Source organism: Salmo trutta, chromosome 20, assembly GCF_901001165.1.
Source record: "Salmo trutta chromosome 20, fSalTru1.1, whole genome shotgun sequence".
Taxonomy (NCBI): Eukaryota; Metazoa; Chordata; class Actinopteri; order Salmoniformes; family Salmonidae; genus Salmo; species Salmo trutta.
This window is the reverse complement of record NC_042976.1, coordinates 36,014,293-36,029,070: the sequence shown is the minus strand read 5'-3', so window position 1 is coordinate 36,029,070 and position 14,778 is coordinate 36,014,293. Positions and strand designations below refer to the sequence as shown.

Below are 14,778 nucleotides of genomic sequence, written 5' to 3'. Positions count from 1 at the left end.
ACTAAATGCTACTTTTCAGCTTTGAACGTTTAAGGAACTTAATAGACTGGGAAACGTCCAGTTGGTTCATATCTAAGAGCATGACATTTACTGATGTACTCCTACTGTATGTTTCAGATTTATGGAAGAATATATATTCATTTGTAATGTTTTGGATTTTTTTTTACATATTTTGTTAAATAGATTTTTAACACCTTTTGGCCCATTTTGGATATACTGAATCACATCTCCATTTTAAAGATGAAAGGTCAAATCAAATATAATTTTATTTGTCACGTACACAGGATACAGCAGTTATAAACAGTACAGTGAAATGCCTGTTTGTAAGCTCTTACTCAACAATGCAATAATACTAAGTCATATAAATAAAATACACACAAGAAATCAAATACAATAAAACAAGTACACATGAAAATATACACTACATACAAGGTCCATACCAGTACCAATGGTAAAAATAGATTTGTTGGTGTTCAGTCTTGTAGTGACACTATCACCTGTTTAGTGACCTGTTGGACTTATGGTTGTCCCCTTCCCTCTTCACTCTCCCAGCCACGTGTCCCAAAGCAGCTCCCTGGAGGAGGTTCGTCTGGACGGGGACAAGTTTGTACCTCCAGCCCCCCGCAAGGTGGAGATGAGACGAGATCCAGTCCTGGGCTTTGGCTTTGTGGCAGGCAGTGAGAAACCTGTGGTGGTCCGGTCAGTCACACCAGGTAAACATACCAGCCCACTTGTAAACCAATCATGTCACCATTAATAACCACAGCTTCACACATAGCCATTATCAACAGGAAGTAAGATGTATTACTGTATATCCAGTGGTGACCAGATGACAAAAGATGGCGACCAATCGGTGATGATAACCAATGAAAGGCCACATTTTATTTATAAACCATGCACTTCAGGGTACTTTATAAATTAGCCAACCTTACGCCTAAAGAGTACAATGAATCCAGAAAACAAAGAAGAATTACTAGCTAGAAACTTTGTAATTGGTACCACTGTGGTTCCCTGTGTCTTGGTAGGAGGTCCCTCTGAGGGCAGACTGACCCCAGGAGACGAGATCATCATGATTAACGATGAGCCGGTTAGCTCCGCCCCCAGGGAGAGGGTCATCGACCTCGTCAGGTACAGGAACTCAATGTCTCTAACATACATACAGTATCCCTGCTGAGTTTAGATGGGATTCATGTATGCACAGGAAGTCATTTGGACATTTCTTTCCTGAAACATTGTAATGTCAAGCTGTGTGTGCCTTGCCTTGCTGAGTCATTTCCATGGCTCGTGAGTCATGACAATAGACAGTAAATGTCTATATGAATGAGACCCCTGTTTTAATTGGTTAACTAACTAAAAAAAAAACCTGCAGTGAAGGATAATGCCATATGTATAGATTCAATGTCAATGCCAGAAATACCCAGATTGTGTGGGGTAATGGGGTAGAGTATTTTGCCCACGTTTGCACCATGCGGGTCCAACTACAGTGAGGGAAAAAAGTATTTGATCCCCTGCTGATTTTGTACGTTCGCCCACTGACAAAGAAATGATCAGTCTATAATTTTAATGGTAGGTTTATTTGACCAGTGAGAGACAGAATAACAATAAAAAAATCCAGAAAAACGCATGTCAAAAATGTTATAAATTGATTTGCATTTTATTGAGGGAAATAAGTATTTGACCCCCTCTCAATCAGAAAGATTTCTGGCTCCCAGTTGTCTTTTATACAGGTAACGAGCTGAGATTAGGAGCACACACTTAAAGGGAGTGCTCCTAATCTCAGTTTGTTACCTGTATAAAAGACACCTGTCCACAGAAGCAATCAATCAATCAGATTCCAAACTCTCCACCATGGCCAAGACCAAAGAGCTCTCCAAGGATGTCAGGGACAAGATTGTAGACCTACACAAGGCTGGAATAGGCTACAAGACCATCGCCAAGCAGCTTGGTGAGAAGGTGACAACAGTTGGTGCGATTATTCGCAAATGGAAGAAACACAAATGAACTGTCAATCTCCCTCGGCCTGGGGCTCCATGCCAGATCTCACCTCGTGGAGTTGCAATGATCATGAGAACGGTGAGGAATCAGCCCAGAACTACACGGGAGGATCTTGTCAATGATCTCAAGGCAGCTGGGACCATAGTCACCAAGAAAACAATTGGTAACACACTACGCTGTGAAGGACTGAAATCCTGCAGCGCCCGCAAGGTCCCTCTGCTCAAGAAAGCACATATACATGCCCGTCTGAAGTTTGCCAATGAACATCTGAATGATTCAGAGGACAACTGGGTGAAAGTGTTGTGGTCAGATGAGACCAAAATGGAGCTCTTTGGCATCAACTCAACTCGCCGTGTTTGGAGGAGGAGGAATGCTGCCTATGACCCCAAGAACACCATCCCCACCATCAAACATGGAGGTGGAAACATTATGCTTTGGGGGTGTTTTTCTGCTAAGGGGACAGGACAACTTTACTGCATCAAAGGGACGATGGACGGGGCCATGTACCGTCAAATCTTGGGTGAGAACCTCCTTCCCTCAGCCAGGGCATTGAAAATGGGTCGTGGATGGGTATTCCAGCATGACAATGACCCAAAACACACGACCAAGGCTCAAGAAGAAGCACATTAAGGTCCTGGAGTGGCCTAGCCAGTCTCCAGACCTTAATCCCATAGAAAATCTGCGGAGGGAGCTGAAGGTTCGAGTTGCCAAACGTCAGCCTCGAAACCTTAATGACTTGGAGAAGATCTGCAAAGAGGAGTGGGACAAAATCCCTCCTGAGATGTGTGCAAACCTGGTGGCCAACTACAAGAAATGTCTGACCTCTGTGATTGCCAACAAGGGTTTTGCCACCAAGTCATGTTTTGCAGAGGGGTCAAATACTTATTTCCCTCATTAAAATGCAAATCATTGTATAACATTTTTGACATGTGTTTTTCTGGATTTTTTTATTGTAATTCTGTCCCTCACTGTTCAAATAAACCTACCATTAAAATTATAGACTGATCATTTCTTTGTCAGTGGGCAAACGTACAAAATCAGCAGGGGATCAAATACTTTTTTTCCCTCACTGTATAAACCAGTGTGAATTATTTCCATGTGTCTTATTATATGCTTGACTCGGGCGAGTGAGTGAGTGGCTAAACGGCCATATGACCTACATGCTGTGGACTGTGGAGTGAGTCTGTACTGTAGATTAGTGCAGTGAAATATGTCCATAAGGAGTCCAGTCCATCACCGCTCCCCTGGCCTTGAGTCAGTGTGCTGGGCTCCATCTCAGCAGTAAACTACTGTTTCATTATAGGAGTAACAGCCAGGCTTGAGGCATGGCTAGAATAGACTGCTCATCTTGTTAGACCTTCTTCATGGGCTTACTTCAACAGTCATAATCTGCTCACTGTATAGGAGAAACAACGCCTGAATCACGCCTGATTAATCGACTTCCGCTGCACATGAATATGACATATTTTCCTTTTTAATCTACGGTATAATTATGTTTTCTTTGACTTGTTTGTGTTGTGTTCCTTCTCTGTAGGAGCTGCAAGGAATCCATTGTTTTGACAGTGGTTCAACCGTACCCAGTAAGGATCAATCATTCCATATTTAAAGGTTTCCATTGATAAAATTCAGAGCGAACTTCTGGGATATGAAGTTCAATGGACTGTGTGTCTGTTGACTCGGTGAATCCAAGAAAATCCGAGACATAAAAAGGTGGCCATATGTCTCTGCTGGCCTCAAAACAGGGAGGTAACTGCTTAGTGTTCGCCTGGCTAACTCACTGGGATTTCAGTCCAAACACTGAATACTGAAAGTTGTCCAAGTCCTCTCATGGTAGCATCAACCCCTAGCCTGAGACCCCAGATGAAACTCAACCTGCCACATTGACAGCTGTTAGCACCCGGGAGGACCATATGAGGATGGATAGAATGCCACAATAACAGCTACTGTGAATGTCGGTGATATTATGATTCATAAAATAGGTCAATGAGATGGATTTGCGCCGTCACCACCAAAATAGACAATGACTTGAATATCAAATAATCTGAATATCACCATGTAAATTCGAACTCTGGCAGAAATCATTTTGTGTTGTATCCTGGCTTTAGGTAGCATATTTCAGACTTCAACTCAACAACAATGGTTTATATATGACAAAAGTAGCAATTACATCCAGAAAGACCGCACAGAACTTGTAAAACATGTTACATTTCATATTTTCACACCCAGCTCTGAAAATTATATAATTTGAGCATTCATTTCTTCTAATTATATTTTCCTGTATGAAGACTATCTCAAGGGAAATAGCCTGATGTGTTATTCTACTGGAAAGGGCCTCAACTTGAGAAGAAGCTCATCTTGAAAATGTCTTCGGTTTGCAGAAAAAAAACAGATAGAGAGAGCTCCAGAATCCCATGAGATGCATGCAGAACCGGCTCTTCTAATTCAACCTTTAATTGTTCTCACTTATCAGACATAGCTGTGCTGTGACTCAATGACACAGACCTTCCACTACAAGCCCTTATAGCATCTCTAATCATATTCATGTATTACAATATGGGGAATTGAAAGTGAAAACACTAGTGTTAACGGTAGTGGGATGAGGATGAGATAGTGTAAATGGAACATTCTTCTTCTCCCGCCACGGGGGAATGGCTGATTGGTTGTGGCTTCTCTGAAGGGGTGGACCTGTTGCCAACTGTGTTTTTTATTCAACCCCCCCCCCCCCCCCCCCCCAGTCTCCCAAATCTGCCTTCATCAGTGCAGCCAAGAAGGCCAAGTTAAAGTCTAATCCAGTGAAAGTCCGCTTTGCAGAGGAGGTCATCATTAATGGACAGGTCCCAGTAAGTACAACAGTAGTGTTCTACAACCCTACATCACACTCTGCCTCATATTATTGTATACCAATGTTTTCCAAAAGGTAAAAGTATGCACCTATGATATTGACCTTGAATCTACTAATATTGCAAAATATCTTGGACTGTTAAGCTGTATTGTCGTGTTCTTCTTTCCATTGCCTTTACTTGCCATTACACATTGTTCTCATTATATTAAAACAAATATGTTTAGGTGCAGGGAAATGTGTTGTTTTACAGGGTCAGACATAATAGTGCAACACCCCTGGAGAAAATTGGGGCTAAGTACCTTGCTCAAAGGCACATTGACAGATTTTTCACCTTTATCAGCTTGGGTATTTGAACCATCAACCATTCGGTTGCTGGCCCAACCCGCTAACCGCTAACCGCTAGGCTACCTGCCACTATGTACCCCTCTAAACATTTACTGTGACCATTTAACAGTGTATCGTAGCCTACAGATCAATTAAAAGGCTGTAATTATCACCATTTTCTTCTCATTTACAGGAATCTGTGAAGGACAACTCTCTACTCTTCATGCCAAATGTTCTGAAGGTGTACCTGGAGAACGGACAGACCAAATCCTTCAAGTTTGACAGTAACACATCCATTAAGGTACAGCAGTACACCCTGCCCTTCACTAAGACATCTTAATGGGGACATTGATAAAAAATGATTTTTCAATTGAACCTTACATCATTCATAGGCCACTTACAGAACAGCTAATTTCTTTGATCACTGTAGCATACCATATTATCTTTACTTATGATTCAGCAAGTGTCCAAATGTGCGTTACACACAGCACTCCTACAAAGGCAAGTGAGCTGTAACTTCATTTAAGTGTTATGCACGAAGAAGTAGGCCCGCACTTTTTTCTCATGGTATTTCTACACAAAACATCTCCAAAGTATGCTGTTTAATCTGTGTCATTGTACGTAATGCAGCTGACATTTAAAGTCAAGTTACGCACTGTATATTTGTGATTATGAATGTGAAAAATCCTCAATTTTGAATAGGTTTTATTGAGAGAAAAAACATTTATTTTCCATCATCTTTCTAGGATAGGCAGTATTCCATAATCAAATTGTTTGCTTAAGAATTTATACATTTTTTAGCTACACCTACAGTATCTGTAATGCAAATGAGGGCTTTACACAGCTTTTCTCCTCTCCTCTCTTCACACCTCAGTCCCTCACACGGTGGTCCCCTACGCTGCAGCCCTGCTGTGCACGTTCCTGGCACCTGCCATATTAATAACGAATGTCTCTTCTGTCTGTGTGAAAGGATGTCATCTTGACCCTGCAAGAGAAGCTCTCCGTTAAGAGTATTGAACACTTCTCGCTGATGCTGGAGCACAGAAACGAGGGCTCGGCCAGCAAACTCATGATCCTCCACGAGCAGGAGATGTTAACTCAGGTGAGGCGTTGTGGGGTTAACTACAGTGGGGTGAGCAGCCTCACACCCGGGTAGACGACATATAGACAATATTAGGCCCTCATTCAGTTACAGTGCAATCAAATATGACCCACGTTCATTCATAGCAAGTGGGAATTGGGTGGTGGTGGGCATGTGATTAAATTATTTTATGTGAACAGGATGTCATAGGTAACGTAGAGCACAATGCAGACCCTCCATAAGACAGACTGTAGATAGAAATGATACATTTACATTTTAGTCATTTAGCAGACACTCTTATCCAGAGCGACTTACAGTAGTGAATGCATACATTTCAATTCATTTCATACATTTTTATTTTCTCGTACTGGCCCCCCGTGGGAATCGAACCCACAACCCTGGCGTTGCAAACACCATTGCAAACACCATGCTCTACCAACTAAGCCACAGGGAGGCTGATCATAATGGGGCTGGAATATTGTTTTACACCTTTTGCCCATTGTTGTTTTATGTATTTTATTATTATCATTATGGTTTATACATTTTTGTAACATTGATGTTGTTTCTGTATGTATACAAATTAGGATATATATTTTAAGACTATTTTGTACGTTTGTGATTTAAAAAATAAATAAATGTTGCAGTGATTTTTAATTCATTATTCATTATTCGTGACATTTCATCACTAAATGTTAATTCCGTGGCCTCGCCTGTTGTCCTAGGTGACACAGAGACCAGGGGCACACAAGATGAAATGCTTCTTCCGCATCAGCTTTGTCCCAAAGGACCCCGTTGACCTGCTCAGGAGAGATGCAGTCGCATTTGAATACCTCTATGTTCAGGTGATTCACAGCACATGGAAGACAACACTGGCTGATTAACAAGTTATTATGTTGATTGTGTAATCAACATTTTTGTATGATATTCATTGATAAGCATTTGGTAAGATTTCATATAGAAACATTAGCTCAGAAAAATGTAAATTACCTAGTGTTGACTTGGAGCCCAACACACTAACTGCATTATGGTCAGCAACAATAGTCCAACCAGTTTAACCTTCTCTCCTCCTCTCTTCCTCTCGTCTCCTTTCCTCCTCTCTTCATTCAGAGCTGTAATGACGTGGTGCTGGAGCGATTTGGGTCAGAGCTGAAATACGACACGGCCCTGCGTCTGGCTGCCCTGCAGATGTACATCCTCACCATCAACACCAAGCAGTCACAGAAAGTCTCGCTCAAATACATTGAGTGAGTGGCTTGTGTTTTCTCTGTAGCTCAGTAAGTAGAGCATGGCGCTTGCAACGCTAGAATAGTAGGATCGATTCCCCGGACCACCAATAGGCTACATAACATGTATGCGTGCAAGTTGCTTTGAATAAAAGCGTCTGCTAAATGGCATATAATATAACACTGCTGCACCACCACCAAGTCAGTATGGACTAGGTCCAGTGTCTGGTCTGGTCCCCTAAAGTTCACACATGTCCCTGCATCTTCTCACATGTTCCATCTGGCAGCACGTTGTTATGAGGGCTTTTTACGCCCTTACACCATCAGACTCTCAACACTTACTCAGTTACTTGAGAATAATCTGAAAAGAATAAATCGCATCCACGTCAGATTAACTAATGATATCCATGTCAGCTACAGTAACGATTTTCCCCCTGATTGTTATGTCGTAAATACCACAGGTAATTCATATGGATGTTGATTATAATCGATCACCTGTTGGTTAATCAACAAATCCTCTCTTTATAAAGGGATTGATGTTCGCTGAAGGAATGTATTCTGCTGTTCTATTATGTTGTACATAAAACTTATGTTACCAGTGTTTCTTGCTCTACAGGAAGGAGTGGGGTTTGGCACTGTTTCTCCCTCCTGCAGTACTGTCCAGCATGAAAGAGAAGAACATCAAGAAAGCCCTAACACACATTCTCAAAACCAACCAGAATCTGGTACCTCCTGGAAAAAAGGTACCTTTATTCCCCCTCCCTCTATCTCTCTTGTATCATAAATTGTCGTGCTCTCGTAAATTTTCCCGCTGTTAGATAATGTAACGCGTCAATGTGACTAATCACAGCGCCAGTTTCATTGTAAAAGAAATCCCCTGTGCACAATCATATTGTCAATAGCCTAAATTGCTCATGTTCTCTTTCAGCTGTCAGCATTACAGGCCAAGGTCCACTATCTGAAGTATCTCAGTGACCTGAGACTGTACGGAGGACGGGTTTTTAAATCTATACTGCTGGTAAAAAACAAACTCTTTTTTTCTGAGCGCAAACTATTTGAATAACAAGACACAAAATATCAGAATATCATATCTCATTAACGAGTTCATGTGTATTGTGTTTCAATTGTTTCCCCTCTGCTCAATGCCCACAGCAAGGAGAGAAGCACACAGAGGTAACCCTTCTAGTTGGTCCAAGGTATGGCATCAGTCATGTGATCAACACCAAGACTAACCTGGTTGCGCTGCTGGCGGACTTCAGCCACGTCAACCGCATCGAGATGTACACAGAGGATGAGAAGAACGTCAGGGTAGAGCTACATGTTCTGGATGTGAAGGTGAAATCAAACATATCTTCAAAAGGGACTGAATGTGATATGATCATGACGATCAATGCAATGAGTTGACATCTAACCTGATTTAATAAGCTATATAATAGCTTTTCAGCAATAACATTATACAAGGAAATGAATGCTCGATGAGAACATTGTGTTAATGTGTTAATGTGTTCGTTGTCGTCCTCTTATCTCCCTGTTCTCCAGCCCATCACTCTGCTAATGGAGTCCACTGATGCGATGAATCTGGCCTGTTTGACTGCTGGATACTACAGACTACTAGTGGACTCTCGCCGTTCCATCTTCAACATGGCAAAAACAGGGAACGCAGACACCGGTGAGTCTAGAATCTAAACAGTTCAGTTGTTTTCAAAAGCCAACAATACTGTAAGTTGATATATTAGCATCACTGCTATTATAGAAACGTGATTATCAACCGCTGTTTGGTTCCTTCTCAGGCCATGACTGCAGAGTAAAGCAGAACTATCAGGCTATAGAGTGGGCGTACAGCACCTCCTTTAGAGGGTGTGAGGAGCACCAGCACCACAACAACCAGCGCTGTACGTCCAGGGAGCACTCCTCTAACAGAGACTCAGACTGCATGGACCATGGGAGGAGTGAGAGTGACATGTCCCCCGTCTATATCACTGAGATCCAGCAGCCGCCCCAGAACAACATGCACATGGCAGAGAGGGTAGATACCAGAGGGGGGACCAGAGGCCCAACACACCCCCAGCCCTACCTCTGTGCCCCCAGACCCAAAGCCCAGGACTCCCCCCGCAGTGCCAAGGTCTCCTTCATCTTCGGGGATCCACCGTTAGACAGTGTGAACCCCCAGAACCTTGGCTACCAGAGGCTGATGGACGAAGTCCCAGAGGTTCTACATGACAACAGCCCCATGTATGAGCGACTGGAGGAGGACTACAAGAGCAAGGATCCCATGGGGATGGACGGGGAGGGCTATCCGTACGGCGCCAAAATCTTCGGCAACACCGAGTGCATTGAGGAGCCGCTGCTGCACGACATCTGCTACGCCGACACCACGGACGCCGATGAGGACGAGGATGACATCAGCTGCGAGGAGGACATGGGGCTGATGGGGGATCTGGACAAGGCCACGTTCCTCTCGCTCTCGGGGTCCAGCGATGACATCATCGACCTGACCTCCCTGCCCCCGCCGCCAGAGGGTAAAGATGAGGAGGATAACGAGGATGTATTGCTTCACTCCCTCAACTTGGCCATCGCAGCCCCACCCCCAGGCTTTAGGGACAGCTCTGATGAGGATGAGCAGCACGGAGGGGCCCAGGGGCATGTCAGAAAGGGCCAGGGGCCCTGTGACGATATCCCTGTATCCCTCATAGACTCAGTCCCCACACAGGGGGAGGAGGGCCCAGAGGTGGAGGGGGCCCTGGACGATGCTGTGGTGTCCACCTTACAGGCACTGGAGGCCCTTGCGGCTTCTGAGGAGCAGAGCCCACACCCACAGTCAGAAAATAGCACAGGTTCTTCTTCTTACACTATTGTAACGTTTATTCATTAACACCATGCGGATGTTCCAGCCATTAACTTTTAGATTTGTTGTTGTTGATTTTTCAATAAAAAAAAAACATTTTATTCAATGTTTCCATTTAGTGTGCGCATTGTTTCATTCGTTTTGAACATAAAACATTTCCTGTACTTCACTCATTTTTGGTTCCAGTCCTTTTTTGGTTGTTTTGTTGTTTTGTGGATCATTTCTCTTTTTTTTATCATTTATGATCAGTCGCACAAATGTGTTTCAACTCAGAGCTTTCATACTCTTTGTACCAATGAATTGTGTGCTTTTTTATAATATCTCTAAGATGCCTCAGGTAAAATGTGTTAACAAAATGTCTGTCTCTCTGTGGCACACAGGTGTAGAAATATCAAGGGCCTTTAGCCCCGAGTCCTCATCGGACTCTGGCAACGAAACTAACTCCTCAGAGATGACGGAGAGTTCAGAGCTGGTCGCTGCCCAGAAACTCTCTGAAACCCATCTGAGACTCTATGTGGCCACTGCTGAGGGCTACCACACTCTGACTGAGGAGAAAACAGAGTTTCCCATAACACCTTGTGAAGGAAAGGTCGCCCTGGCCATAAAGCAGAAACCTCAGGAGACCTGGGAGGGGGGGGAGGAGGAGGAGGAGGGGGCCAAGTCCTCAGCTGTGTCCTCCACCCAGATCCTCCACTCAGATGGGGGAGAGATGGAGCCAGAGACCATGGAGACCAAGTCCCTCACCGACTATTTCAACAAACTGCACATGGGCTCTGTGATGAGAAAGCAGCCAGGGAAGCCGAGTGACACTGAGGGCAGGATTCAGGGAGATAACGATGACTCAACAGAAAAACGACACAGCAACATCCAGAACTCAAATAGAGGGGACCCACCCAAATATAATTCAGACCCACCCAAATATAATGCTATTCTAAGGGAACCTCCATACATGAACCAATTCGAATTGGGGCGAACACCCTATCCGTATCGAGAGAAGCCCCCAAGATATCACCAGCCTCCTGAAAACAAAATGGCAGACAATCTTTCCCCAGACTGTGTGAGTGATTCACAAGCCTTGCACTCTGATAGGGGAACAATTAAGGGAGATAAGCAGGACTCAAATGAGAGAAGCCTGCGGTTAGACTCTCATTCCCGCTCCCCCGCCAAAGTCCCCCACAGTACTGAGGAAGCCAATTTACCCAGCAGCGACCCACAGCAGCAGCAGACGAGGGTCCCCTCAGCCGAGCAGGATGTTACACGGTTACACGAGTATCACCTGAGTAAGCGCATGTCATTGTTACAGGGCAGCGAGGGCATCCACTCCCTCCAGAGCTCCCAGTGCTCCTCCATAGATGCTGGCTGCAGTTCAGGAAGCAGTAGCTGTGTCACTCCCATGGACTCTCCCCTCTGCACTGGAGAAAACATGCATCTGCTCTCAGAGTCTTCCCTCAAGGGGCTGGGCTATATTAGTGGGGAGGAGAAGGCCTATGGCACCCAAGGCCAGGGGACACAGCAGGGCAAGGCTAGACATCAGACCATAGATCCCACCTTGCTGAGGAAGATCCACGCAGCCACCAGTGCCGAGCCTGGATTCGGTACCATACGAGGAGATGGCTGCCACCGGATGCCCAAGATAAAAGAAACCACAGGTACAACTAAATAGAGCGGTCTTTTCCTTTGACGTCTGTACGCTTAAATGGTAAACACGATTCCAGGAGCACATTGAGGCTGTTGATAAATTATTCACTAGCTGGGGATTAGGATATGCATCATGATGTCAGAGTAGCATTATCCATTCAGACAGAAAGACAATAACAAGCATGTCACTAGCTAAGGACATGCAACAGTGCATACATGTGTAGAGGATGTGATAGGTATAAGAAATACTGCTGTGTACTGGTTCATCATGTAACACTTGCTGCACAGAGATCTGATAAAAGTGCTGAAATGCACCTTTATTCTATTTTACCCCACTCTCTGTTATGAAAGGACAATTAGAGCAACATTTTACTAAAAAGTCCTCTAATGAAAACAGGAAAGGGTTAGAGATCAAAGCAAATCACCATGTTGTCAGGGAGATGCTTAACGATTCTATTTGATTTTCTCCTCCCCCTAGTGTAGCTTGCACCCAGCTCGAGACGGCTGCAGGGGAAGACTCCTCCTCTGCTCTCTCCAACGAGGTCAACGCCGCCGCCACCACCACCTCACCACCATCATTAACCAGTAGCAGCAGCACAGAGTCCAGTGTGCCCAGTGCCACAAAGCAGCAGGGGTGCCCCTGCACTGAGCCCATCCCATGCCGCGCCCAGGCTTTCCCTTCAAGCTTATACCCATGTGACCCTATTACAGGCAGCCTCAGGAAGCCACCGCAGCAAAGGGGTCGGATGCTGAGAAGGAGCTGGAGCAGCATCACGCCGGGCTCTAGGAGCCTCGAAGCGCTGTTGGAGAAAACCAAAGCCACGCTGAGTGGGAGGAGTGCCCAGACAGTCCATTCACCCGACGACCCCTCCAAGCCACAGAGGAGATTTGCTTTTTCCAAGACACTTTCCAAGAGCTTGTCCCAGGGATCAGTATGGTCCGTTAGATCAGTTAGCTCTCAGTCCTCTGGCAGGAGGCTCTTCAGAGGCGCCTCTATCATGCTGCCAGCGTCATTGGATGCCAAGCAGCTCCAAGCCGTGCCACCACCCAGACTGGACAGCAGCACCTGGATGAGGTGCCATGGGCCCTTCACACACTGCTTCCCCAAGAGGAAGACCAACACTGATGATGATGATGACGATGAAGTCGGAGGTGGAGCAGGAGAAAGCCCCACCTCCCAGCCATTCTCTGGGGGTCAGAAGGCACAGTCACTCCCTACCAGCCCCAGTGTTGACGCAGAGAACATAGTGTCTTTGTACGCCTCTGGATCTGAACCCTCCGCTGTGGCTGAACAGCTCAACATGGCCAGTGGTGTGACTGTGAGCGGCATGAGCCTGGGAGCAAAGCTGAGCCGTGTGAACTTACTGAAGGGAAAGACCTACACCCTCCCCCAGGGGTTCTCAGAAGCACAGAGAGATGCCCTGGATATGATGTGCCTGGTGCGCTCCGGTGTATGCCAGGGAGGTGGCCAGAGGTCAGAGGTCAGTGAGTCCAACCTGTGGAGGTTCAGTCAGCTGCTCTCCATGGAGGCCCTAGAGCTGGGCAGCGCCTGCAATCACATGGCCCTGGTGCAAGGCAGCCCCCAGGACACCCTACTCACCCTGACTCACAGTTTCCACACGGTCTGTTGCTTAACACAGGCCTGCATGTCACTGGTGGAGGGCTTGAGCCCTGAGAGCCGGCAGCGCGAGGTGGTAGCCAAGGTGGACGAGGTCGTCATGAACTATGTGTGTCTGCTCCAGGCTGCTGAAACGGCTTTGGATAGTTCCCCCGATGACCAAAGTGTGAATGCATTGACACGTCACTCCACCACCATGTGTGCTATCGTCAACAGACTGAGTCACTCACTCACAACACTCTACAAGTAAACATAACACGGTTATGATTAGCGATTTCAAAGCCATACATAAGAGACATGGGTTTATTCGACCCAAACCAATGTGAACTGCTGTGACAAAACCTTGCCTTGTGTATATTTTGTTTGATATGTAAAGTCAAATAAATTCTATTAATCATGATGACACTTTTAAAAGTGGTTATATTCAGGCCTCTGAGAAGAAGAATATGAACCTAAGGGTATATAAACTGATATTACTTGATAAGTACACTTTTACAAATTGATAATCACCTTTTGGGGTGTAATGTGTAGATGAACCACCAATAGGTCCGCCTTTTATTTGTATGAATTAACATTAATTATGTTACACATGATACATATTATGTGACAAAGAACTCTAGACAAATCACTGCGCAAGACAAGAAATTATATTATATGATACAGTCCCTGACGTCAGTATTTTTCATTTGCTGAATCCAACATAGTTTATGAATCTTTGCACATGTTCACTGAGTACTTTCCTCTTATTTTTGCCAGCACTACCATGACATATTAAAAGTAAAAAATGTTGCAACCTGAAGTTGATTATTGTCTCCTTTATTGCTCTCATAACGATTGTTATACAAAGTAAAGGTCCATTTCAATTATCAATTAAAAAAGCATTATTGTTCTCTAAAGCCAAGTAATTTTCTGCTTACAGTGAGCGGGGCTTTCTCCTGCTTTCTCTAAAACCTATTTGTCACAAAAATTGCATAATTTAATCCAAAAACACTCCTGGACCATGTTTGGTTGTATTAAATAATGTTTGATTATTTACTGTTTTACCATTTACTCAGTTCAGGGTGATGATCATGCATTTTGCATTAATGATGATGGACTGTCTAAGTTTGAAAGCCGGAGAGTATGTCTGCATAATGCATAATCTGCAGAGTAACCTTGCTTGAAGGCACAGGCTGTACAGGTTATCGTCACAGCTACTAGCTAATGTCCCAA

At 44.6% G+C, this 14,778-nt stretch overlaps 1 protein-coding gene across 2 annotated transcripts in view; it reads left to right on the top strand.

Moving 5' to 3' along the window:
* LOC115155959 (FERM and PDZ domain-containing protein 4) overlaps positions 1-14,365 on the top strand; it is a 45,559-nt gene extending 31,194 nt beyond the window's left edge. For both annotated transcript variants that reach the window (XM_029703086.1, XM_029703087.1), the window contains 15 exons: positions 553-713; positions 1,026-1,128; positions 3,530-3,575; positions 4,731-4,835; positions 5,355-5,462; positions 6,132-6,263; positions 6,965-7,084; positions 7,350-7,486; positions 8,082-8,208; positions 8,394-8,483; positions 8,618-8,800; positions 9,005-9,134; positions 9,256-10,299; positions 10,691-11,959; positions 12,432-14,365. In XM_029703086.1, the coding sequence (XP_029558946.1) occupies positions 553-713; positions 1,026-1,128; positions 3,530-3,575; positions 4,731-4,835; positions 5,355-5,462; positions 6,132-6,263; positions 6,965-7,084; positions 7,350-7,486; positions 8,082-8,208; positions 8,394-8,483; positions 8,618-8,800; positions 9,005-9,134; positions 9,256-10,299; positions 10,691-11,959; positions 12,432-13,816 (5,140 nt within the window). In that variant the 3' untranslated portion in view covers positions 13,817-14,365. The remainder of the gene's footprint in view (positions 1-552; positions 714-1,025; positions 1,129-3,529; positions 3,576-4,730; positions 4,836-5,354; positions 5,463-6,131; positions 6,264-6,964; positions 7,085-7,349; positions 7,487-8,081; positions 8,209-8,393; positions 8,484-8,617; positions 8,801-9,004; positions 9,135-9,255; positions 10,300-10,690; positions 11,960-12,431) is intronic.
* The last annotated feature ends 413 nt before the right edge of the window (positions 14,366-14,778 follow it).